At 43.3% G+C, this 27,500-nt stretch overlaps 2 protein-coding genes across 2 annotated transcripts in view; both read left to right on the top strand.

Moving 5' to 3' along the window:
* The window catches only part of plb1 (phospholipase B1), a 26,697-nt gene extending 23,599 nt beyond the window's left edge, over nt 1–3,098 (top strand). Inside the window, exons 40-42 of the mRNA XM_063184176.1 lie at nt 1–34; nt 1,124–1,198; nt 2,504–3,098. The exon at nt 1–34 is cut by the window's left edge and continues 62 nt beyond it. Coding sequence (XP_063040246.1) covers nt 1–34; nt 1,124–1,198; nt 2,504–2,779 — 385 coding nt within the window. The 3' untranslated portion in view covers nt 2,780–3,098. The remainder of the gene's footprint in view (nt 35–1,123; nt 1,199–2,503) is intronic.
* A 4,897-nt stretch (nt 3,099–7,995) lies between these two features.
* rab3gap2 (RAB3 GTPase activating protein subunit 2 (non-catalytic)) overlaps nt 7,996–27,500 on the top strand; it is a 34,447-nt gene continuing 14,942 nt past the window's right edge. Inside the window, exons 1-21 of the mRNA XM_063183799.1 lie at nt 7,996–8,415; nt 10,980–11,056; nt 12,051–12,171; nt 12,589–12,670; nt 13,351–13,398; nt 13,533–13,608; nt 14,063–14,164; nt 15,754–15,853; nt 17,847–17,945; nt 18,397–18,545; nt 18,929–19,008; nt 21,087–21,176; nt 21,616–21,755; nt 22,232–22,424; nt 23,033–23,176; nt 23,741–23,823; nt 24,215–24,279; nt 24,494–24,584; nt 24,698–24,810; nt 25,722–25,914; nt 26,313–26,410. Coding sequence (XP_063039869.1) covers nt 8,298–8,415; nt 10,980–11,056; nt 12,051–12,171; nt 12,589–12,670; nt 13,351–13,398; nt 13,533–13,608; nt 14,063–14,164; nt 15,754–15,853; nt 17,847–17,945; nt 18,397–18,545; nt 18,929–19,008; nt 21,087–21,176; nt 21,616–21,755; nt 22,232–22,424; nt 23,033–23,176; nt 23,741–23,823; nt 24,215–24,279; nt 24,494–24,584; nt 24,698–24,810; nt 25,722–25,914; nt 26,313–26,410 — 2,262 coding nt within the window. The 5' untranslated portion in view covers nt 7,996–8,297. The remainder of the gene's footprint in view (nt 8,416–10,979; nt 11,057–12,050; nt 12,172–12,588; nt 12,671–13,350; nt 13,399–13,532; nt 13,609–14,062; nt 14,165–15,753; nt 15,854–17,846; nt 17,946–18,396; nt 18,546–18,928; nt 19,009–21,086; nt 21,177–21,615; nt 21,756–22,231; nt 22,425–23,032; nt 23,177–23,740; nt 23,824–24,214; nt 24,280–24,493; nt 24,585–24,697; nt 24,811–25,721; nt 25,915–26,312; nt 26,411–27,500) is intronic.

Raw genomic sequence — 27,500 nt, 5'->3', positions numbered from 1 at the left:
TGCAGAAATGGCCATAGCACTGTGGAACAACATGGTGAGCAGAGGGCTATTCCAAGAATATGTTTAACCCCTTAGCGCAGAGCCTATGTTATAACCCTACTGTCACCAAAATCACAATGGCTATGTCTTAATATGTTATATAAGGCTCTCTGGAATGTCATAGCAATGTTGTTATGATGTAGTTAAGTATTTTCAGCAAATGGTGAACAGGCCCACCGGCGACCCCATTTGCAGAAAGAGGCTTCGTGATTAGCCTGCCCAAGTTAACCTACAGGAAGTGGTAAGCCTAATAATAGAGAGTCCATATGTCAATTAGATAAGGAACTGTGGGCTTCAGGCTATTCCATTAGATCAGAGGTTCCCAAACTTATTTCTCTGCGCACCCCCTTGTACGTTTCAATGTGGTTCGCGCACCCCCTGAGTGAATATTTTGGTGTGCTGATGGCCGCGCAAGTATGGATTCACTGCATATTATGCACAGTTGTTTTGGGAAAACCTCTCTTCCAATAGTCTTGGAACTAAACTACACTTCAGATGGACCCTTCCAGCATATAATGCACCATACTATTAAAAACTACTTAATGTTCATTAATGCTAGATAAAAATTCACATATCCACCATTGCTCTATTCAGCTTGTGCACCCCCTTATGGCAGGCCGCGCACCCCCAGGGGTGCACGCACCACAGTTTGGGAAACACTGCATTAGATGATTCATCACTACCTCAAGGTTGACTTGACCTGTTTTACCACTGAATCAGATTGCACTATGGAACAACATGATGAGTAGAATCTTACCAGAACAAAGATAAATATTAAATGTTGTGATCCCACTCCATAACAGTTCTGGGACCCGTTTCTCCATTCTTGTCGTTGCTAACCGTCTTAAGACGCAACACCATTCCCTTGGATTTAGTGGCGAGAGAGAGTTGAGTCGCTCTTACGAAGGATGTTGCTAACATCGTTAGCAAAGACGCTTTCGAGAATGCCACCCCTGGCTTACTGTGTTGTGTGCATTGTAATCATACAGGTTGGAATCAACTCACTACTGACAATATGTGGGAATCACTCAATATCTGTCCATCCGTCATCTTTGTCTGTCTGTCTGTGTCATTTGTCATGCAGCTGGAGCCAGTGGGCAGCAAGCAGATCTACAACGAATTCAGACACAACCGCTCCAGGATCCAGTGTCCCACAAAGGTCTGATGAAATGCTTTTTTTCCTATTGAGCAAATTTGTGGTAAAAGTTGTGGGATGCAATGGTGTGTGTGTGTGTGTGTGTGTGTGTGTGTGTGTGTGTGTGTGTGTGTGTGTGTGTGTGTGTGTGTGTGTGTGTGTGTGTGTGTGTGTGTGTGTGTGTGTGTGTGTGTGTGTGTGTGTGTGTGTGTTAGGGCAGCCTGATCTCCAAAATTCTGTGCTCCTGGACACGGATGTTAAGGACACGAAATCCGTGTACAGGAGCACAGATTTTGATAAAATTCCGTGCTCCTGGACACGGCACACGGAAATGCTTTCTGTATTCCCACAGCATTGTGTTAACTCTATTATTAGAAAATACATACCAAATGCTAATCCTAAACAAAATGATGCTATAGCAATTGAAGTTGTGTCCTGACCAAAACAGTCCCTAACCGTAACCTGTCAGTAAGAAATGTTTTGGTAACACTTTATAATAATGTTCCTTAGTAAAGACTCAGTAAATAATTAACTAATGATGTAGTCATTTACAAGCATTTGTTTACATTTCCTAGTCATTTACAAACGTTTGTTAATGTTTTGTTCATCAATAGTTAATTATTTATTAAGTCTTTATAATGCTTTTTTGCATCCATTATTCTAAAGTGTTACCAATGTTTTTTTGAGAAAAAATATTTGAAATGAGAAAAATCCTGAGAAAACACAAGACTGTGGAAACATAGAGCTGTGGGAGTATAGAGAGAGCACTTCTGTGTGTCCATCACGGAAAACAATTCCGTGTCCAGGAGCACGGAATTTTATCAAAATCCTTAACATCCGTGTCCAGGAGCACGGAATTCTGGAGATCATGTTGCTTAGGGCTGTAATGATATTGGATCGAACCGAGAAATCGTGATACTCAGAGTCACAATACTGTATCGTGATGTAAGGAGGCAATATCGTGATACGCCCATTCAAAATGTTGTCCTTCAGTCCAGAAAACAACCATATGAATCGATGTGATAGTGCTTCCAAGTTTCAAATCAGATACATTTCATCATGGGGTGTATCGAACCGTAGGTCAAAAATTGTGATACGAACCGAATCGTTAGTTGAGTCTATCGTTACAGCCCTAGTGTGTGTGTGTGTGTGTGTGTGTGTGTGTGTGTGTGTGTGTATGTGTGTGTGTGTGTTTGTGTGTGTGTGTGTGTGTGTTTGCGTTTGTGTGTGCGTGCGTGCGTGCGTGCATTCGTGCATGCATGCGTGTGTCCATGTTCTGTGTGTGTGTGTGTTGTTGACCTTCTCTCTCTACTCTGATCTCTCCACCAGGACCACCCATACATCTTCACTCGTGTGAACAGTGCCCCCCCAGTGCCCACCAGCCCTCCCACCACCACCACTCATGTCCCTGACCCTGAGACCCCCCGGCCCATCCAGTGCCAAGAGTCACTGCCAGTGTGGGCCACCGCTGTGCTGGCCGTCACGGGCCTGGTGATTGGCTGGGCAGTCACCTGGGCATTCCTCTCCTGCCAGCAGCGGCGGAGCAGAGAGAAGAAGGCGGCAGAAGCCGTCCAGATGAAACAGGCGAAATCTTTTAGATTTTGAGGCTGCGTAATTGTCTAAAGCAGCACAGGGTGCCAAACTCACAGTGGGCCGAAATCAAAATCTGGGACGAAGTTGCGGGTCACACTCAATATTTATTATTAAAAAATGGAAGCATGCAAGTTCAAATATGCCTGCACATATTCTGATGTACTGTATGTATATATACCACTGACTTGTATACTATAACATATAGTACACAAGTCAGTGATATATGAGATGTTAGACTGGTCTGGGCCCACTCATATTCCTGTGACAAAATGTTGTTATATGATAATGTAAATATATAGTATAATATAATTTTGTCATATTGTAACGTATTAATGGTGTACGTGGGCCAACTGTAGTACACATTTGAAATTATTTCACGGGCCAAATAAAATGATCCCTGGGCCTGAGTTTGACATCCTTGCTCTATAGTGCGAGATGTACAGTAAATGTAAAGTTGATTCGATAAAACTGCTAGTGTACTGATCTGATGGCTGGCCGAAAAATATATGCATACTGACACACACACACACACACACACACACACACACACACACACACACACACACACACACACACCACTTATAGGCTACTGTATTTTCTTTACAACTACACATCTTTTTGATTACAAATTAGTTTACCTAATTGGTTGGGAAGATTTCTATTTTTTGTACTTGATGTATATTTTTTTGTAAAAAATTCTTGCAATGCACAACACCAATCCATCGCAAATATTTGTTAAGGTGTTCAAGTAAGATGCAACAGGATTTATTGTTATACTATATCATGCAATGTATCTATTATGTATGAATGTGAAAATAAATGTATTAATATAAAATGGCATTATGTATTGTGCATTTTTTAACTCTTTCTTGATTTCACGATGATTTTAGGTTCTCTAACATATCAAACTCTCCTACCAAAAAATTGCCTTGGTCATGTGACTTGTTTCTCCTCAATACTTCATCGTCTCTTCTGCTTCAGTTTACAAACCTTGCCTCGTACTCTTTCCACTGGAATGACTAAGATTTCGCTTTAATGTATGGTTTAGAACAGGGGTCCCCAACCTTTCTGGGTCTGAGGGCTACCAAGGGCTACCGAGGGCTACCCGAGGGCTTCTGAGGGCTATCCGAGGGCTACTTTTGTTCAAAATCCTCTACTGATGTCTTGGCATCTTTCCCAAATCACACTATTATTGAATGATAATTCACTTATAGGTTATAAAGAATAAATAATCTCATATTTAAAAATCAAGTAAAGCATTAACTGTGACTAAAATCTGGTAGTCGTCACTGTTTATTACCATCCTTGGTGGGCACCTCAGAAGCTCTTGGAGGGCTACCTGGCGCCCGCGGGCACAACGTTGGTGACCCCTGGTTTAGAAGTATCCTAACACAAAAGCTTTTAGCTCTGCCCAACCTGATCCAGCTATGGAAAAAAACAAATGAAAATCGGCAATCAAATGACAAAGCCCTCATCAGATTTCTTTTCGATTCTTTAATCGCCTCACAAACATCCTGGTTTACACCCTTCCTCAGTGTGAAAAGGCGATTTCGACCCCAATAGTTTCTTGTATTGACATAAAGTCATCAGCCTCTACTGTACAAGGGGTTGTGTAGGTTGTTGCACAGGAGCTTGATGTACCCAGAGAGGGCCTGGTACCTCCTTTCTGCTAGCCCTGCGGGGATGACAAGGGCCATGACGAAGTATGCCAAGCCGGCCACGCCCAGGCTGGCCTCCAGTAAGGTGGCCAGGTACGCCGCCAGCAGCAGCACCACCAGCCGCACCAGCAGCACCGCTAGCCCACACAGGCTGGGGCCCCAGCTCGACCTGCTCAGCCAGCCAGCCAGGCCCTTCGGCAGACCATCCTCAGCCTCAGCCTCGGCCTCCTGGTTATGGGTAGAGAGCAAACGACAAGGCAGTGTGCTGTCAGTGATATCAATATATAATATATATATATATATATATATATATATATATATATATATATATATATATATATATCAATATATAATAAAGGTTGGAGCAGGCCAACAGTTGCTTTTTTCAATTCATGGTGCTGACCAAAACCCAAAGGTCTTCATTACATTGTAGCCTATGTACTGGATGAGGGGCCCTTTCAGATGACTTTGTCCAGAGCCTGGCCAAAGCTGTCAGCATCCCTGACTGTAAGTGGTAGCAATGGCAATAATATTTGTAGAACACAGGAGGAAGAAGAGAACTCGCACACCAAGGGTTGCCGATGCAGGAAAGGTGTTTTAATCCATCAACTTAAACAAAAAATAAAATAAAGTGCTACCAAGTGGGGGTGCAAACGTTTCGGTCCTCAGACCTTCATCAGTGCAAAAAAAAGCAACTAATATTTGTAGCACATTATCATCTCTCTCATATTGCTGTCCAGGCTGATTTAGGTGTGAAAGTCCAAAAACATCAATTTAAAAAAGTAAGCCACTGTTAGGGAACTTCTAATCACCACTGTGGGAGCATGATATCCCTTTAGTTACAAATACATACAAATATTATCACATACATTGTTACTCTCGGGCCTGACACAACTACCGTAGGCAAATGCTTACTGTAGGGCCCCCAGCTGAAGCCCCCCCCTCTGTGAATGACTGTTGAATGACAGCAATTCTTTGGTTTAATCTATATTGTTAATTAGTTAATTAGCATGCATGTAGGCTACTAGAGTACCTGAAGTCTCTGTCTGATCTCGCTGAGGACCTCCTCTCTATCCCTCCTCTGGGATCTGGGTCGGCAGGACAGGCGAGAGGGGGGCCGCTGGGGGGACGGAGACCTGCTCCTAGGACGCTCCATTTCTCTCTTTCTCTCTTCGCTGGGTCTCAGTTATTATAAGCACGGGTTTACAGCAGGATTCAGCGAGACAGCTAGGTAGAGGGGCCCATGGAATCACTATCCGTCCCTGGCCCTATTGAATTACAATAAAATGGTTAGAAGCAGGAGCTTCACGCCATCCTCCAGTATCCAAACTGCTCAGGCCAAGTTCATGCCCAGGGGTGGTATTCCAAGAAGCTGGTTCGGTTTTAAGTCAGGCTAATTTGACCTTGAGGTAGTGGTAAATCATCTAAGAAGAGCCTGCTGGACTCCTCATTTTCTGAACCCTTTAGCGCAGAGCCTCTGTTATAACATTATCATCTCCAAAATGGTAATGGCCAAGTCTTAAGTGGTTACGTAAGTCTCTCCTCATACTGTAGGGTTGTTATAATGTAGTTAAGTGCTTTCAGCATAGAGTGAGATCACATCTGCAGTAAGAGGCTGGTATACCTAAGTGGCACCTACAGGCTATTATTGGGTTTACAACTTCCTCTAGGTAAACTTAGCCAGGATTATCACTTAACCATCTTCTTGGAATACCCCACATTAAGATGATCAACGAACAGATACATCACACATTACAAAAGGATACCCCACAATTTGAGCCATACCGCCTGCCTACTGTGCACTGTCTGTCCTCGCTGTTAAGTTTACCACAGCTGACCTCAGACAGAACTAGAAGAGAATATTATCCTCAAGGTCTGACATTTAACATCAAGTATGCTAAAAATGTTTGTTTTAAATAATTGTAAAAAAAATATTTCACAAATATGGAAACTTACAATGTCCCCTTTGAATGTCAGCAACCCCTCTTCATACCACAGTTGCCCATGCACACATTAAAGGTTGTGATGTCATAATAGTCTGAGCTGGTGACTTTTAAGTTTTTGTTATGATGGCACAGAGGTGAGCCAGGCAGCTGGCACCTATGCCTTCGCTCATTTTTGTTACAAAATGAAAGAATCCGGGTGATGTATGGTATTAGGCTAACAGAGGTGGCCTTTGCAAGGGGTCTCATATTTAGTGTCACACTCTTGTACATACAATATATGCTTATTCACATGGTAGTGTATGGCCTATGTGGGCAGTGTTGGAAAGCCTACTTTTTAAATGTATTCCCATATAGAGTAGGCTACGCAGGAACATCGGTTACACTGGTGCCATGACCTGGATGGGAGTGAGGTTTAGGGGGGTGAGTGTAATGGAGGCCAAGTAGCAGAGTGTGACGTGGAACGTTAGTAAACCTCCCTCCTGAAGCCTCATACAGTATCGGTAGCATTGGGCTATCGGACTGGTCCTTTAGTCCAGCGGTATCGTATTGTGAGTCCCACACCCAAACCGATGCGTTGACTAGGTGGCGAGTTTGCGGCCACGAGGGGGATGGTCTGCGCTGGAACACCTCGGTTACACTGGTGCCGTGACCCGGATGGGAGTGAGGTTTAGGGGGGTGAGTGTAACGGAGGCCAACCAGCAGAGTGTGGTGTGGAATGTTAGTAAACCTCCCTCCTGAAGCCAGTATCGAGTTGGGCTATCGGGTACTTTAGTCCAGCGGTATTGTGCTGTGACTCTCATACCCAAAGTGATGCTTTGAGTAGAAGGTGGCAACTTCGTGGCCCAGAGGGGGACGGACTGTGCGGGAACACCTTGGTTACACATGGACACACACGCACACGCACGCACACACACACAGATTCTGATGCCTTGTTGTGGTCAAGAAAAATAAGTTTGTGTGATGTGTTTGTGTACACTGTTTGTGTTTGTGTACTGGGCCCAAACTTGGCTTCTGCCCTTGGCCTATTGTGTGAGTATGCAGCCGATTTGTCTGAAAACCAAAGGGGGGGGGATATGTTTCAGATTTCAGGTAATATCAAGGGAGTTACTATCATGCAAGAAGTGACAATATCAAAACTGTGTGTGTGTGTGTGTGTGTGTGTGTGTGTGTGTGTGTGTGTGTGTGTGTGTGTGTGTGTGTGTGTGTGTGTGTGTGTGTGTGTGTGTGTGTGTGTGTGCGTGTGTGCGTGTGTGTGTGTGTGTGTGTGTGTGTGTGTGTGTGTGTGTGTGTGTGTGTGTGTGTGTGTGTTGGGGGACAACGGACGAAAGATGGTCCGGGTGTGAAGCTGTCAGGCGCTGCCTGGGGACAGTCGTGAGGGGAAAAAATACAGTGATTGTGTGCAGGAGTGCCAGTGAGTGTGCAGAAGATGATGGGGTAAAGTTTCATTTAGTTGCACTTTTTGGTTATTAATAAAACCTGCCGTTGAATAGGCAACTGAATAGTGTGCAGTCCTTACGAAAATCAAGCAATGATAGTCATGATCTTCCCTACCGACAGAGGGTGACACGTAACCCAAAGTCTTTAGAACTACAGATAATGACACTGAACACAGAGTAGAGGAAACACCTCAAGGAAACACAAGCAACGAAAACAACAAATTTCTAATAGCTATAGATAACGTTCAGCTATGTTTTTGCCAATGACTGGCCGTTTCAGAAGTAAAGCGCTACAACCCGAACTGTAATCTATGGATGTCGTATTTTAAGGGGGGCTTTTCGATACGGTTTCTGAACTTCTCTGCAAGTTTACAGCAAGCCAAGCAGCAGCCACATCATAAGGTTTGTCATTGCCCTTTTGAACTAACAGCAGCTAGCTAACGTTGGTTAGCAGACTTTACTCTGCGCATCCAGCTGGATCAAGACCGACATGTCTTGTTGCCTGACGGAGTTTTGTCGCGTCCAAGAGCTCAAGACAGTCCACGAGTTCTTGTTTCACAACAAGAAAACCACTCCACCACCGGAGGAGAACCCCAAAACTCAAACAGGTATGGCGACATATTGCTTCAGCACTAGCTAACTAGCTAGCTGTTCATGCAATGCAATGCAAAGGGGTGAGTGAGCAATACAACAAAACATTAGTTTGACATCAGCGATTGGTGACATTGCATTGCTTTTAGTGTGGGACATTGTTCATGTTTTAATGCAACATTGACAAATTTGAATAGGCAGAGGCTGGAAGGCAAACGAAAAAGCGTAGCCTACTGTTGACAGTTGACAGCTTAGTTAGCAGCCAATCATATTGCTTCACAAGCTGTTTTCGTTTGGGATAAGAACTGTAAATATTATTATTTCCACATAGATGCGTACCCTAACTACGCAACGAAATACACGAATGTTTCGGGTTGACTAGAGCTAGTGACTGACAGGTAAACGGTGAGCTTTTATCTGTAGAGGAGAGGGGAGGGGAGGGGCGACTTGTGTGGAATGAGTCATCATCCGAGGCCCGTGGAACAGGGGATGACTAAAATGCAGCAGGCAGCAGCTAGACTACCCGAGAGAATACAGTTGCTATGACTGAATGCGACAACTGTTTGCAACCTTTGCCAATATCTATATCTGATATTAGGCCTATTGTATATGCCTTGTCCCAGAGATGTGGACTTGTGACTTGTGACTTGGACTGACTTGTGACTTGAGTCACAAATGACTCGACTTGAGACTTGACTTGCCAATATTAGGAATGACTTGTGACTTGACTCGACTTGTATGCTATTGACTCGAGACTTGACTTGACTTGACAGTTTTAGCTTGCAATAGTATTTCAAGTCAGTGAATACCTGTATATATATATTTTTGCATTTGTGTGTGGAAAAAAAATGCTTGAAAGAAAGGAAAACGAAACAATTTACCCTTAACCCATTGACCTGCAAAAAAAGGGTGCTGAATGCCTGAGCCCTTTTTAAGAAAAGCTGCCCTCAGCCTATAAAAACCTAAATATCTCAGCTTCTGAAGCACATAGAAATATGCACAAAGTTGCATTTAAACACTAAGACCCTTATCTGTCATTAGAATGTGTTAATTCATCTCAAACAAGCAGAGATTTTTAATAAAATTATCTCATGAGCCTGAATGTTGCGTAATGCTGCTCCAGGGGCCAGCGCCAATGTTGCGCAACACATTCAGGCATCTATGGGTTAAACAGTACCAGTAGGCCTACTATTTTTTGTTTAGAACCCCTTACGAAAATCGTTCATGGTTTTACTGTAGTAACCATGGTCTCTATAAGTATTCTGAACCATCCATAGTATCACCATGGCTTATCCATGTTTTTTTGGTAACCATGAAAAATGTGGTTCCTGACTAACCATGGATCATGGTTATTCATGATTTTCACATTTTTTTCAGCCTGGTTTGTGTCTATGGTTTAACCATAATCACAAACGATGCTTAAAAAAAAAAAAAAACATGGTTAATTGTGGGTTGCATGGTCACCCAAAAAACATGAAAACTTGTTCACATCTGTGGTCAAATGGTTAGGGAATTGGACTGAAGATCACAGAATAGCAGGTTCGAATCCTACCCTCACCCATCCCACCCTACACCTCCATTCATGACTGAAGTGCCCTTGAGCAAGGCACCTAACCCCACATTGCTCCAAGGACTATCACCAATAGATGCGTTGGATAAAAAAAGCATCAACTAAGTGTAATTTAATGAATAATGGTTAATTTCCAGAGTAAAACCATGGTTCATTTTATAGTTAAACCTAGTCAAACCAAAAACCATGCAATCATGATATACCATGGTCGATTTTCGTAAAGGACATGACTGGCGAAGGGGGACATGCAAAGCAGTGTGGAGAGGTAATGAATTTATGACCAAAAGTATTTGTCAATATTGCACATAGAATACAAGGTGACTTGTTAAGGACTTGTAAAAAATAAGACTTGGACTTGGACTTGACTTGGCTTTGGCACGACTTGGACTTGGACTTGACTTGGTCAAATGTGTCGTAACTTGTGACTTGACTCGGACTTGATTGGAAGGACTTGAGACTTACTTGCGACTTGCAAATTAGTGACTTGGTCCCATCTCTGCCTTGTCCTATGGCTGGAGTCCTGTCATGTGCATGTAAGCACATCAACAAAGCGTCTGAAGAAAATATCTCTGAGTTTCTTTCCCTTCCCTTTGCTTTTGTACACAATACAATGCAGTTCCATATTCAGGTGTTTGCACAACGGAAACTGACAGATCAGACTTACAACATTAAATGAGGAAAACTGTTCAATAATTGATGCTAGTTTGGCAGTTATTCCAACACTAACATTGATATACCTGTAACTGTAAGTGGAAAGAATTATAGCCACATAAAGTGAGTGCTATTTGCATTTTGTCTCTGACATTTGTCAAAGAAGTTTTTTGTTTGTTTTTAACCACGAGACATGATGAGGCGTGACTGTAGTTGTATGCCAGTAGCCATTGTTGTCAGTGTGACCCTGCTATCGCTTGCTTGTCCATTCTGCCCATCCTTTCGTTCTGTCCTCTCCTGTCCCCTCCTGTCACATCTCCTCTCTTTTCACACTTGTTCTGTCTCACTGCTCCCCTGCAGCAGAGAATGACCTGACCTGGGACGACTCTGACTGGGGTGCCTGGGACAACCCAGAAGCAACTGAAAATGGACCCCCAGTAAGTCTCTTATGAAAAATGACTTGTAGTATATTGAGGTGTATAAAGGAGACATGGAAGCATTACATTACAATTACTTGTTCATGGAAGTACACTACTACTTGATTTTACTCGATATTAGTTACATCAGTAATTCCAGTGTCCACTTTATACACCTCTATTTAATATACATAATAACATGGTTAAAAATAGGTCTGCAATTAAATAGTGCTGCATAGATGTGTGTCACGATGAAATTACTTTAAATGTGCATTTATTCGGCCTATATCTTATAAGCAGTTCATTAATAAATCATTACTCACCGTGACATATCACATTTACTTCTCTTGTAGTGTGACACTTGTCCTTGTCAATGGTAGTCCCATCAGGAATTTGGCATTGAACCACTGACAGATCTAATGTGAGATCAGTAGAAAAAATGTCTGACTCTGGTATCACCTGTTTTGTACACAGTCCTTATGAAGCTGAAACTCAGCGATCTTATTCATCAGTAGATTTAGGTTCCTGTTTGAACCCCCATGACTCCCACGTAGCCCCTCTTCTGTGTACAGTTGCTATTAACCTCACATTGGCAACTCATCAATTACTGATATGGGATCATTAGATATGGTCTCTCTTTTTAAACACCATGCCCCTCAGGGAGCCCCTGCTCTGTGCACAACCGTTGCAACTTGGGGTAGTTTTCAACTGGAAATTGCATTGCAAACAACAAAGTAGCTAACGTTGTTAGCATTACATTATATTGCATTGCATTTGGCAGACGCTTTATAGCCAAAGCGACTTTCAAACGAGGACATTATCATAGCCAACATCACTAGCAGATACAAAGTGCACAGGAAATATACAGAGCAACAAGTGCAAATGCAAAGAAGGGTTAGTTGTCGTTTTTTTCAAGTAGTTAGCAACTATGGTTTCGAGAAATGCACCCCTGGTCTCTTGACTGACTTGGGATCAGTAGATAAGGTCTCTCTTTTTATACCTCCATGCCCCTCAGGTGGATGATGACAGTGCCCAGTCCATTGGCATCCCCTGGCTGCAGGACTGCGTGCTGTCCCTCTCCCCCTGCTCCGACCTGCTGGTGGTGGCCCGAGAAACCAAAGCCGTCTTCCTCTCTGGTGGGTGTGCTGCTCTACCAAGTGTGTGTGTGTCTGTGTCTGTGTGTCTGTGTCTGTGTCTGTGTGTGTGTGTGTGTGTGTGTGTGTCTGTGTCTGTGTGTCTGTGTCTGTGTCTGTGTGTGTGCTTGTCTGTGTGTGTGCTTGTCTGTGTGTGTGTGTTTGTCTGTGTCTGTGTCTGTGTCTGTGTCTGTGTCTGTGTCTGTGTCTGTGTCTGTGTCTGTGTCTGTATGTCGGTGTGTGCGTGTGTTGTCCATGTCTGTGTGTTATGGGCTTCATGTCGTTGCTTACATTTGTATAGTACAGCATTTGTTACAATACTCTTGCAGTCCTCAGATATGCCAATCCAGTGTGTGGAGCGAGTGTGTAAGTGCAGTGGTACATTACTCCCTCTGTGTCTGTCTTTATCTCCTTTCATAGCGAGGTGGCGTACGGATGAGGGGGGCCGAGAGGAGATGAATCTGGCCGTATCCTGGAGTGGGACCCTCAGCACAGAGGAAGGGTAAGGAGAGAAGAGGAGGTGGAGGAGGAGAGAGAATGATAAGAGTAAAGAGAGAGGAAGGAGGAAGAAGAGGAGAGAGGAGGTGGATAGGGGAGTGGCAGGAGGATTAGTAGTGATGCGTAGGGCTGCACAATTAATCGGAAATGATAGAAAATCGTGATAAAATTGTGAAATTGTAGTCGTAATTTCAATCGTGATTTAATCGTGGCAATAGTGACCTACCTTTGAGAGCGTCCTTGAAGCCAGAACATACTGACAGGCTGGTGTTTCATGCTATTGCCTTTACATAATTATTACAATTAATTTTATTTGCTCATCCCGTATATAATTCATTCTTGGTTATATTTCATCTTGTTATAATTTTCAAGAAAATCTGCAAAAAAACAATAATCGTGATTAATAATCGTGATTACGATTATGACCAAAATAATCGTGATTATGATTTTTTCCATAATCGTGCAGCCCTAATGATGCGTATACCGGTAGTGTGTTTGTGTATTTCATGTAGCAAAGCCTCAAACCGATTGGAGGATCAGATAGCTGAAATTACGTGTATATAAGCTGCTATATTATACTATGCCATATATTATATAGGTACACTGTACTATAAATTCATTTTTATACAGAACATGTTAATGACAATGACATTTTAATGACGATGTTTTTATTTATCTCTGCAGAGAATGTATTAGCAGTGTGATCTGCATTCCTCTAGCCAGCCAGAAGAGGTAAGACTACGCACATACTTTTAGCCACCAATATAGTAGCTTCAACAACGTTCTTATTTGGTATTTGCATCATATTTGTATGAGTAATAGTGCATGCACACCTGTGTTAAATGCTAATTTGTGTCCTATGTTAGGAGCTCCACTGGCAGACCTGACTGGACCTGCATAGTAATAGGTTTCACTTCTGGATATGTTCGCTTCTACACAGAGGTAATCCACTCATCCACACACAGAGTTGTAATAGAGTGGAAGTAGAATTACTCTTTTACAGATGTGATTACAACACTGGTAGCATGATGTTTGAAACCATGTAATATAATTCCACTAGGGTTATAATTACATTTGTAAGAGAACAAGAGGACACGTACAGATCTGTCTCAATTTAGAGTGTGCATACCGTATGTGCGGGCTCGCTTTCTGATCCCAAGACGTTTATTCAGAATTAAATGAAGTGCTTCATATAAACTCGACGGAAAATAATTTTAATTCTGAACTATTTAGTTCGGAATTAATTTATTCAGAATGAAAAACATGTAAACTTGGCTACAGAGTCAATTTACTTAATACTCACTCGCTCATGCGCGCGCGCGCACACACACACACACACACACCATGTCTCTTATGTAGTAGTGAAGTGTGTGACTGCGTCCTCCTCTCTCCTCAGACTGGCGTGCTGCTCCTGGCTCAGCTGCTACATGAGGACCCCGTGCTGAGACTCAAGTGTCGCACCTACGCAATCCCTCGCCACCCCGGAGTCACCGACCAGGTCAGACACACACACACACACACACAGACCAGGGCTTGACACTGGCACCTGCCAACCGGCCAAATGCTGGTAAAACTTGGCTAAGGCTGGTAACAATTTCAGTGTCACTAGCCAATTTGGCAGGTAGCTTATTTTATGGTATGACATATCAGAACGGCGTATATTCTGCATATTCTTTGCCCCTTGTGTATCAATTGTTTGTATTCAAGTTCAAGACAATGCTCAGTTACTCCGTTTCTATTTGTGTGTTTTATCTCCATGTAGAAAGCCATGCACTCATCTTCTTGAAGCACCTCATCTTCTGAGGTTAGATATACAGCGCCATGATAAAAACAAAATGGCTAGTAGAATAGCTGGATGGCTAGTGACTCTGGGAAACCACTAGCCACAATGGCCGGCAAGCAAAAAAGTTTATGTCAAGCCCTGGCACACACACACACACACAGTCACACACACACAGACACACGCACACAGGCACACACACAGACACGCACACACAGACACACGCACATAGACACACGCACATAGACACACGCACACAGGCACACACACAGACACACACACAGACACACACACACACACACACACACACACACACACACACACACTGTGATGGAGTGACCATCACTAGGGTTGTGGGTGTGTTCTGACTAACATGCCAACGAGCCTGGCTCTTTGGTGTAGCGGTCAGAGCCCCGGTTTACTACCCCAGAAGGTCTGGGTTCGAGTCCCAGCTGGGCAACTCTACTCCCCTTCGCTACACACACACACACACACACACACACACACACACACACACACACACACACACACACACACACACACACACACACAGATGGCATGTGAAGTGTTTGCCAAATGTATCCACATTTCCATCCCGGAGTCACACACACACACACACACGCACACACACACACACACACACACACACACGCACACACACACACACACGAAATGTAGAGTGTTTGCTAAAAGTATGCAAATTTTAAAAAGCTGTAAAACAGTCAATTTTTACATGCCATCCTCCGTGCTATGGTCCTTGTCTGTCATACTATTTAGCACTGACAATGAGCGCTGCTACATACGAGGCATATTCAGATTTTAAACGGAATGATGGCGGTATTCGGTTTTGCACACAAGTCACGTAAACTCTTTATTTATTTCCAATGTGTATTTTTGTTTGTTTGTTTGTTTATTTTTTGGGAATATTTCAGTTGCAGAGCACTGTTTCACACATGTAATCGGAATATTGTTTTAAAACAAATTTGGCGTTTGTAACTGGAATGCTCAGTGCATGTAACAACAGGCTAAAAGACAGTTTTTATCCAAAAGCAATCCGCACACTTAATTTTGCACAGCTGACTTTTTAAAAACTTAATTATTTTTATGCAGTATATATATAGGTTTCTTTGTTGATTTTTAAGCACCGTGAGCATCTGCACTTTACCAATTTCGTTGTACCTGTACAATGACAATAAAGTTTCATTCATTCATTCATTCATGTAACTGCACTTGCATGTAACTGCACTCAGTGATGCAGTTTGACCAATGTGTAAAAACTGGCACTCTTTCTTTTTTCCCCCTCGCAGCATGAGGAGCTGAGTATCCTGTACCCCGCCGCCCTGGTCACCATCGATGGCTTCAGCCTCTTCCAGTCCCTGCGAGCCTGCAGGAACCAGGTGGCCAGAGGTGAGAGAGGGAGAGAGGAGTAGCCATGTTTCATAAGCCATGATTACGTGGGCACTTTTAATAGGATTAAATATGCACCATACAGTCAAAACTGTCAAATAGTCTCCTTAAATATAAGCAGGCAAAATATTTTATATAGGGGTGGTAAACCATTTTTCATTCGAAGGGCCACTTCTTTATAAAGGGCCATACTATGAACACAAACCAGGATTTCCCCTTGCACTTAAGGCAAAAGGTGGCCACCTTTGCAAAAGACCCCACCTTCACTAGGTCCTCTGAGAATATAACATAATTTTATTGCAAATGTAATTTCTAAGATTGCTTTGCAAAACATGTGTTATTTCATGGGAAACTGCATAATGTAAACAACCCTCGAGCCATAGGTTTTCCACCCATGATTTAAACCAATTACTGTATATTTGGTGGCTTAGAAGTTCATATAAGCTGGTTAAGCGAGGAAACCGGAGATGTAGTTCTTTCAAGCGAATTAAATTTCATATTTAAACGGAAAAAAGTGCCCATGTAAAGACTCATTGGACCTCATTTATCAAACTTGCGTAGAAACCATAGCAGAAAGTTCGGTTATAACCAAAATATACAATGTAAAAACATTTTGTAATGATGTAGGCTACATAGTTATGTTAATGAGTTGTTGCGCTACAACTGCTCAAGTTGGTGATCATCGTCATCTCAAGTCCAACTTGAAAACGGCGTACACCGTCTGAGAGCAGTCGTACGGATTTCATCTTTCCTGCGCTTACGACGAGATTTGACGTACGTATGATTCTCGTCGTACGCTACTTTGATAAATGAGGGCCAATGTATTGTTATGTCATTTCATTTTCTTGTTCTCTTGCAAGATTTTATATTTTTTCGATCACTGCTACCCACCCCAAAACCTTTACGTGAAGTTCAGTTCATATTTTTAGTGAGATGTATTTATCTGTTTGTTGTCCGTTTTTAGCCTTTTTTGTGTCATAAATCACCAGTAAGTGTCTTTAATGATTGTTGTCATGTATGGTAGAGAAATCTAGATTTATTTTTTTTTCCTGGAGCTATGCGTTTCCCTCTGTTGCACAGTCTTGAATGTCTGAAGTAGTAAGATGATTGAGATTTTTTTTTGTATTGCGTTTCATATTGTATATTAATGAATACTATGTGATGTCATGTGTCCTCCTGTTGTCCTGGACGATGCTGTGTAGAACTCTCCAGGGGTCCCTCAGGTACAGGAGAGGAGGCTAAAGCCCACACACCTCGCTCTGTAGGAACAGACTGCACGTAGCAAAGGTGTTAAAGAAGCTAAAGAACACCCCCTCGAATGTACAGGCCGAATATGGCAAAAGAGACAAAAGATTCAAACTTTTAACGTTCAGTGGGAGCAAGCAACTGAAGTTCTTGTTTCGAGATTGTTAGATATTCCACCAAGCAACTAGCTCCATGTCATGTTGTTAACTGAAGCATTTAAGCATAACTTCTGTTTTGACTCCCAAAAAGCTTCTGACACAAAAAAACTCTCTTGCCACTTATGGCGCTTGTTCTGTCCAAAGTCAATTATTTCTGCTGCCTTTGCGACTTTTGCTGTGTGCAGTCTGTTCCCACAGTTTGTTGTGCTGTGTAGACCTCACTAGTCGCCTCTAGTTGGTTTAGGAGGGGTGTGTGTCTGTGTGTTTTTCTGTGTGTGTTTGTTTTTGTGTGTGTGTGTCTGTGTGTTTTTCTGTGTGTGTTTGTTTTTGTGTGGTAACTCACTGATTCAAGCTGTTCTGTACATTTCGGATTCCTCAGCTTCCCTGTTTTATAACTCCTTAATTTTAGTCCATTCCCCTTTTCTTTATTTCGTTCTTTCTACCCCTTTCCTGTTCCTACTTATTTCCCTGTTCCCTTTCTTTTCATTTTATTGAATCATTTTCTTTTCCCTCAATCTACTTTGTACCCGTTTTGCTCCCCACCACCACTGATCTGTCCATGTCATCTCTCCCCCCCCCTGGCGCTATAGCTGCGGCGGCAGGTAGTGACGTGGTGCAGCCCCCTCCCCTGGCCTATAAGAAGTGGGGCCTGCAGGACATGGACACCATCGTGGACCACAGCAGCGTGGGTGAGGATCAGAGACTAGGGGTGCAAATTATACATTAAATCATGAATTTTTAGTTGGTTGACCTTATCGACCGACTTACAATTAATTGATAAGTGGTGTTTTTCCCCCCCAAATCTCAATGTTTCCCTAATAAAAACGTTTCAATCTAAAAATTTAAATTGAACATTTCTATTTATATTCTTTAATCATTAACGTTTTAATTGATGGAATTGTTTACATCCCTAAGAAACTGGCCGTCTTTAGGTCGTAATGTAGCAATACAGTAGTAACTTGGGGGGGCTACGATTGTAATCGCGACTATGAGTTTCAGATGACGCCAGGCCTTGCCAATCACTCGTAATACTGACGAGAAGATTGGCAAGAGGTAGTAGCGTATACTTTGTAAACCTGTGTTGTTCCTGTAAGCATTGCCTCACGGCCTCTCTCTCCCTCTCTCTTCCCTTCTCCTCAGGCATCATGACGTTGAATGTGTTTGACCAGATGAAGAATGCCTCTATCCTGGGGGGCTTCCATGCCTCGGTGAAGGGCAGCCCCCCAGCCATGAGCCAATACATCACCGTGGGGGGCGGGCCTTACACCGGTTTCTACTACGCTATTGAGGTAGGAGCCTGTCCGTTACCAGCCAGTAGGTTCTTTCCATTATCCTCCATAACTCCCATCCTCTCTTGTGCTCGTGGCCTTGTGATGACGTCGCAACAGTGGCGCAACTACTCATTTCTGGGGGGGTATGCAAGAACTATTTTGGTGCCCCCTTCCCCCAAAAAAACACTTAATAATTATTTGGCGCCCTCCAACGCGCTCTCTTTCGCGCCCCCCTCTCTCTGGTGCCCTCCTGCAACGCATACGTTGCATATACTGTAGTTGCGCCCCTGCGTCGCAAGATGACACTGACAATGGAGTTTAATTCAATATCTTGCAAAAGTGCAATGGAAGGGTCGTTTTTTTTCATTTGTATTTGTGTGTGTCTGTATGTGTGCCTGCAGGGGAGTTCTCAGCCTCTTCTGTCGCACGTGGCCTTAGCTGTAGCCAGCAAACTCACGTCAGCACTCTTCAACGCTGCCAGGTGAGTAGCAGAAGCACCCTACAGCAGACCTTTTCCAACTTGGGGCCCACTTGAAATTTTCACATACAGTCCCAGGAAAAAGTTTGTACACCCTTTGAAATGTCTTGCATTTCTGTCAAAATTGATCATAAAATATGGTCTGATCTTCTCGGAAATCTCAAGATGAAGTCTGCTTTATCTAACTCCACCCAAACATTTACATGTTATCATATTTGTATTGGCCATAAGGCCATAACATTCACAGGAGAGCAAGGCATAAGTAAGTACACCCTTGCATTAAATAGGTTTTAACCCTCAGTTAGTGGCAAAATCCTCAACCAGACTTGCCCTGTAGTTGCAGATCAGATTAACAAACCAATCTGGATGTGTCTTGTCTCCCTCTTCTGTAGAGAACTGCCTCTCGTCAGCAAGGTTTCTGGAATATCTGGAGTGCATAGCTTTCTTGACTTTATGCCATATAATCTCAATTGTATTTGTCATGGCTTTGACTGGGCTATTCCAGGATGTGTATTTCATTATTATGAAGCCATTCTGAAGTCGATTTGGTTCTAAAGTATGGATTGTTGTCACATTTCAGCACCTATCCTCTTGTGTGCTTCAACTGTGTGACAGACTTCCTCACGTTTTTCCTGTAAAATATTACAATAAACTTGAGTTCATTGTTCCACTGATAATAGCAAACTATCAAGGGCCTGAGGCAGCAAGGTAGCCGCATATAATAATGCTCCCGCCACCATACTCAGAAGTGGAGATGTAACCAAGAATAGCTAAAAATGGGGTTCATTCTGCCAATCTAAAATTAATGGTGTTTCTGTTCAAAAAAATATTGTTGCACCTTTGAGGTTTGCGAAAAAGCATTCATATGCTTCATAGAATTACTGCCAAATATTCTGTAGACCAACGTTGAAACCAAAGTTGAATTGTTCAGGGGAACACACAATGTCATATTTGGATGACAACTGGAGAACCACACCTTCACCAAAACATCATCTCCACTTTTGAGTATGGTGGTGGGAGCATAATTTTAAGCGACTACTTTGGTGCCTCAGTCCCTTGTCAGTTTGCTATTACCTGTGGGACAATGAACTCAGAAGAGAGATATTTTACAGAAAAAATGTGAGGTGGTCTGTCACACAGTAAAAGCACACAAGAGGATAGGTGCTGAAATGGGACAACCACCCATATTTTAGAAGCAATTGACTCATTCTTATTGCTTCATAACAATGAAATACACATTCTGGAATAGCCCAGTCAAAGCTCTGACAAAAAACATTTGAGATGATATGGCATGAAGTCAAGAAAGCTATTCACTCCAGACATCCCAGAAACCTTGCTGAAGAAGGGCAGTTTTCTAAAGAAGAGGGAGACAAGATGCATCCAGATTGTTTTGTTAATCTGATCTGCAACTACAGGAAACATCTGGTTGAGGTTATTGCGACTAACTTAGGGTTAAAACCTATTGAATGCAAGGGTGTACTTACTTATGCCTTGCTGTCCTGTGAATGTTTACATCTTATGGCCAATGGAAATATGAAAACTTGTAAATGTTGAATTGAATTAGTTGAAGCAGACTCTGGTTGTTCTTTCTTGTGATTTCAGGGAAGAACAGACCACATTTTATGACCAATTTTGACAGAAACGTAAGAAATTTCAAAGGGTGTACAAACTTTTTCCTGGGACTGTATGTCTGGGGTCCACCTCTGACCCAGCAATCAATACAACTCAAATAAATAGCCTTGCTGCACACACACAAATTATTTAGACCTTTTTAAAAATGTTTTCAAGCCCCACTTGGAATACCTTCAGTCCTCACCAGTGGGCCCTGGCCTACAGTTTGAGAATCCCTGCCATATAGCTTTATGACTATTATGGCAAACTCACACATTGCCCCATGATATAGCCAGATAGTAGATCACACACACACACACACACACACACACACACACACACACACACACACACACACACACACACACACACACACACACACACACACACACACACACACACACACACACACACACACACACACACACACACACTCCACTGCTTGACATTTTTCTCTCCCCTGTCCATAGTGGCTGGCTGGGCTGGAAGAAGCAGAGTGAGGAGGAGCCACCGCAGAAACAGAAGCCCAAAGTGGAGCCAGCCACCGCCCTCCCCGTCAGGTAACGCACACACGCACACACACACGCACACGCACACGCACACGCACACACACACACACACACACAGCCACCACGCCACTCATCAGGTAACACATGCATGGAACCACCAGAAAGTACACACACACACACACACACACACACACACACACACACACACACACACACACACACACACACACACACACACACACACACACACACACACACACACACACACACACACACACACACACACACACACAGAAGCAGACAGATACCTGTCAGGTAATACATTCATGCACACACGCACACAGACACACACACACACTTTCTTTAAAAGTTAGTATAGGGAATGCATTGTTTGTGTGGTCAATGCACACAGTGAGTGTGTCGTGTAGGTCAACTTAATCTGACCCTAATTCCCTCTTTTGTGCACACGCGTACACACACACACATGCAGGTTTGGTCTCCCTGACTCCCGTCGGCATGGGGAGAGCATTTGCCTGTCGCCGTGCAACACGCTGGCTGGAGTCACAGATGACTTTGGACGCGTCACACTTCTGGACGTCACCAGAGGCATCGCCATACGCATGTGGAAAGGTCAGTGTGTGGCTATGTTTCTGTCTGTGTCTTTGTGTGTGTGTGGTTGTGTGTGTGCGTGTGCGTGTCTTCAACAGGGAGTAGGCACACAGAAATGAATATGCTATAATCAGATATTTTTTTGTGGTGCTGCACGTCGTGTTTGTGTATTTGAAGGGTCAGTGTTAAGTGTTGTTTAAAAGAAAAAGTTAAATGAATAACAGTTGATATTAATTAATTGATCTTGAAAACCCATCATATCACTGTTTAAAGATTGCATGCACACTGGCTAGTATGGTGTGTGTGTGTGTGTGTAAGAGTGAAAGAGAGAGAGAGAGACTGTGTACATAAAACATCTCCTCTAAATGAATATGTGTGTGCGTGTTTGTGTCTAGGCTACAAAACAACTCATTGAACTGAATATGTGTGTGTGTGTGTTTGTAGGTTACAAAACATCGCATCTATTTGATGGTGTATGTGTGTGTTTGTGTGTGCAGGTTACCGTGATGCCCAGCTGGGCTGGGTGCAGGTGTCGGAGGCGCGTGGTGAACGTGAGCTGTCGTCGCCCTCGATGCCCCGCCGCCACGCCCAGTTCCTGGTCATCTACGCCCCACGTAGGGGCATCCTGGAGGTGTGGGGCACGCAGCACGGGCCGCGCGTCGGCGCCTTCAACGTGGGCAAGCACTGCAGGTAAGGTACATGGTTGGTACACTCACTGGAGCACAGAAACTAGGGCTGTAACAATAAGGTATCAAACCGAGAAATCGCAATACTGTATCGCGGTGCAAGAAGTCACTATTGTGATACGGCCTCTCAAAGTTCTGTATATGATGTGATAGTGCTTCAAATCATCATCATTATTGTTTTTAACTTGTCACCTATTCAACTTATAAACAATCAGATGTTTTATGTATAATTTTATTTTATAATGCAAATTTGAAAAAGTCAATTCATTAATTCAAAATGATACATAAGAAAATGTTACAGCTGTACAGAAACATTCTCAGAGGCCCTGAAAAATGCACAGATCAGACACATTTTGATACATCTACTAAAAGCAAGAACAAAAATACACTACCGGTAATTGCAAAATGCTTACTGACACTCACACACAAATGCAGACACACACGCACACCTTCCACATTTATGTATGCAAGCACATTCATTTACACACATACGTGCACTATTACAATAGGAAACACTATGTACTGTATACAGTATAGAGGTCTATGTTCTAATTCAATATCATTCACTGTGTGTGTGCGTGTGCTCGTGCTTGTGTGTGTGTGTGCCACCAGGCTGCTGTACGGGGGCTACAGGCTGATGGGCGTGAACAGCGTGACGTCTCAGGGCTGGCAGCTCCACACCCAGCAGGTCTGCTTATTAGACCCCACCAGCGGAGTCCTGCGCACCGTCACCATCCCCTTCCACCTGGCACTCAGGTAATGCCTTATTGCCCTATGCCCTATGCCTTATGCCTTATGCCTTATGCCTTATCCCTCTGTCTCTCCCTCTCTCTCTCTCTCTCTCTCTCTCTCTCTCTCTCTCTCTCTCTTTCTCTCTTCCCTCCTACCCTCTCCCTGTATTATTCGCTCATTCACTCGCACTTCTTTCTCTCTCTCTCTCTCTCTCTCTCTCTCTCTCTCTCTCTCTCTCTACTGTTGTGTAAAGGCGGGTTATGCTTTTTTTTCAGCCTGACGCAGGCAAGTCAACGCAGTTAGTTTTGTTTTTGTTCCATTCTAGGTCTGCGCTATCCGTATCTGTCGTAACAGTAGGGGCAGCGAGATGATTGTTCAAACTGCCTTCAATGCAAGGAGTAAACAAGACGTGTCTGTTGTTTTGTAGCTACACAAACTCGACGACAAACTGTCCAACAGTGTATACTCGATTCCTCAACCGCCCTGTTTTCTAATTCCCCAGTTATTTTCTTTCTTTGGCTTTGAATGGGTCACTCATTCACTATGTGTGTCATGACTGTACGGTGTGGGTGTTTTGCTTTATTCCAGTGACAAGAAGAGTGAGCGGGCCAAGGACATGCACCTGCTGAAGAGGCTCGGCAGCCTGCTGAAGAGCAAAGACGTGGACCCTGGTGAGAAAAACATCACACCAACACGTTAGCAACATAGCAATAATATAGTAACAGGACTAACACCAGTCAACCGGCCAAATGTTGGTGAAATTGGCTGGTAGAAAAGACCAAATTACTTGCCGCTTTGATCCATTAGGGAGTGTGTGTTTGGCTAGCCAGATTAACAGCATCTACATATTAGCCATTTTGGCTGGTGATGAAAACAGTTAATTTAGAGATCTGTATAGCAGTATAGCAAAAAGATTTGTATAGCAGATTGTCATATACGTATAACTGTCATTCAGTGTGCTTGAGAGAAAAGATAGAGAAGAAAAATATTGTTAGCAAGTAGAAAGTATAGGAAGTATTATAGAGAGTAGATGACTAACTTTGACCAATCATCATCATTCAGATCTGCTGGAGAGTGAGGCTCGAAGCATGATCCTGGACATCAAACATCCCGCCATCAAAAAACAGGTGGAGCATACACACTTAACAAGACATAAATGATATTCATCAATCCACTGACAAAACTGTAGAATAGTTTCTATGGTATAGATGAAACTAAAGAAAGCAGAACATATGAATGAGTGTAAATTAATGTAAGAATAATGAATGCAAAATGTATTAGTATTTGAAATGAATGAAACCATTGTAAAAGTTTAAAGTGTTTCAACTGTTTTGTGGGCAGGCTTTGGAATCCCTGCTAGCCAATAAGAACGCCCCAGTTTCCTGCCTGACCAATGTCATTCGAGCTCTGCTGGACAGCCTGAAAGGACTGGGTAGGTCTGCCAATTCCTATAGCCGATGATTAATACACACTTTATACATTTTACATTTACTTTGGTTAAGGCAGTTCTTTTGAAAGTGTGTGTGTGTGTGTGTGTTTTAACAGATCCAGAAGCAGTGGATGAGTCTCTCCTTCAGCTCTGCTCTTCTCAGCTCAAGCTCCTTGACCTCTACACACACATCCAGCTCCTACACACAGAACCTAATCAGGAGGAGTGTGTAAGTGGAAGGCACAGTTTTTTTCTGAGAAATATTGTTAAAAGGTCCTTCGTTGCAAGCAACTGATGTCATTACATTTATTTATAGTAAACTGCGCTCCTGACTGCAGTTCTTGTATTAATTTATCAGGATACTGTGACAAACTACACCCAGATATATCGGCCTAAGCTATCTTGTGCGTCTCTTGTCACGCTATCCTGATAAATGTAAGAACTGCGAGAATGTGGCTTTTCTTTCAACAAAATAAAGCACTCACAAATGTAAACTACATTGATAAATAATTTCCCACACATTTCCATGGGCCCTTGATCCATGTTCCATGAGTATTGGGTGGTATCTAGCTTAGAAGGTGAAAAAGTAGATGGCACTTGGGTTCTTTTTTTCTTCTTTTTTATTTTTTATTTTTTACATTGCAACAGAAGTGTAGACAAACGTTTCGGCTGTTGCCTTCGTCAGGTATCTAGCTTAAAAATGTATGAGGTCATGTGTCCTGGTAATCACCTTTATCACCTGTTGGTCACATGTCAGGGTGTACCTGGTGAAGCAGTAGCAACATGCGTTTTCACCAGAATGAAGATTTAGTATATGAAAGCTGACCAGTGTGCAGTATTTTACCCTACTCGTTGGTCCACTTGTAATTGTTTTTTTCTTCAGATAACTTCTGCTACATGTATGTACCGGTAGTAGGGAGAAAATAGAGTTGCACTCAGGAGTAACTAAAGAGAAACCTAAAGCAAAAGTGGGCCCAGCTGCTGTGTGAGACTCCTTTTTCTCCCCACTGCATCACTGAATTGGAATAACGCACCGAGCGAAACTTCCCAAGTAATACAAATGCGCGGCTCTACACCAGCTCCACCTGCACCTGCTAAATGAACGTAGCCTCACATTGCTGTTGTATTGCGTCTTTGCAGCCGACGTGTCCGGGCATTGAGGAGGACCTGACTCGGGTGGGGCCGATCCTGCAGCGCTACGGCGAGCTGACGTCCCGGCCTTCCGTCTCGTTCGCTGAGGAGAGCGGCCCGCTTCCCGTGCGCGACTTCCTGTCTCAGCTGGAGTGTGACGGCGATGCTCTGAGAATCGTCCACGGTGACAACTCACCACTGGGTGAGGCTCTCTCCCTGCTCAGTACATAATCTCTCTCTCTCTCTCTCTCTCTCTCTCTCTCTCTCTCTCTCTCTCTCTCTCTCTCTCTCTCTCTCTCTCTCTCTCTCTCTCTCTCTCTCTCCCGCTCACCACAATCCAGTGGAACCACAATGTCACACATCTTCTGTACACTCATACACGATTTGTTGACATGGTGTTCTGTTCTGTCCAGTGCTTTGTGTACAAATTTTGCACTAATATTAATGGTGTCGTGTGTCTCGTCTCTTCTCTTCTCTTCTCTTCTCTTCTCTTCTCTTCTCTTCTCTTCTCTTCTCTTCTCTTCTCTTCTCTTCTCTTCTCTTCTCTTCTCTTCTCTTCTCTTCTCTTCTCTTCTCTTCTCTTCTCTTCTCTTCCTATAGGGAGTTTCCTGCTGTGGGGTTGTGTGACGGGTCAGAGTCCCATTCAGAAAGTCTGTGACACGTTACAGGAGAGCCACATCAGCCCACAGAATCTGCTGGTGAGTGTGTGTTACAGGGCTTAACACTAACACACGCCAGGTAGCCAAATGCGGGTGAAAGTCGGCGTTGGCTAGTAGATACCGAAGGTTCACTAGCCATTCTGGCGGGTCCGTTACTATTCTGAATGATGAGGCACCGCATTTTGTAGTTTTTTTCTTCGGACCGTCTTTGCTACAAAAGCAATACAATGCGATTTCGCGAGCCTACAATACCCATGAAGCACCTGTGTCACGTGTCACCTGTGTCTCACGCAAGCCAGGAATCTGATAGGCCTAGAGCTAGTCTTGCGAAGAGGAGTGACAGCGAGCTACCGGGACATCAGCGTGCGCTTGGAAATGCCACTGGAAACCTTCACGTGAAAATAAAGTAGCGAAGTTCATCTCAACTGACCTGTTTTGCGATCTGTCATTACTACAATACTTAGTAGTAGTGGTCATTAAAATGACCAAAGCGAGAGGAAAACATGTCAGTCTGTCTTACTCTTGTGAAAGTCTCAAGACTGATTAGGCCTAGCGCATGATAAGACAAGGACACATGCGGCATTAATAATGTTTGGTTTAAATTATTTTCTGATTTGCCTGTGTCTTCATACCTTAACATTCCTCCATTTTTATTGTGCCGTTGTTCCCGACTGTCAAACCGCCAAAACGCGCAGTAGTAGCCTTCCAGACTGCACAAAAGCATCCCATTGCATGTCCCTTCGCAGGTGCCCGTCTCGCCTTGCATCCGTTTGTATTTTAAACAACTCAATATTAAACGGAATGAAAGGAAGTCGTAGCCCCCTCTGTAGCTACCGCATCTGTGTGTGCTTTAGTGGATACTTTTATAAGAAAATATTCCAGAAGAGGTGTTATTCCACATCCATGTCCGAGGACCGGCCAACTTGGCAATGACTTTAGGCTACTTTGCGCATGAATGTGGACGGCAACCTCCACAGATAGGCCTATATGATATGAAGAAGTCCCTCCAGATTAAAGACAAAAATATTTTGCTCTCGTGTAGCTTACATTTGTGCCCTTCCACAACACTGTGCTTGGTGTTTCTGCATGGTAGCCTAAATATACTATAGGCCAGGGCTATTCAATTAGA

Source organism: Engraulis encrasicolus, chromosome 19, assembly GCF_034702125.1.
Source record: "Engraulis encrasicolus isolate BLACKSEA-1 chromosome 19, IST_EnEncr_1.0, whole genome shotgun sequence".
NCBI lineage: Eukaryota > Metazoa > Chordata > Actinopteri > Clupeiformes > Engraulidae > Engraulis > Engraulis encrasicolus.
This window is presented reverse-complemented; position numbering and strand designations above follow the sequence as displayed.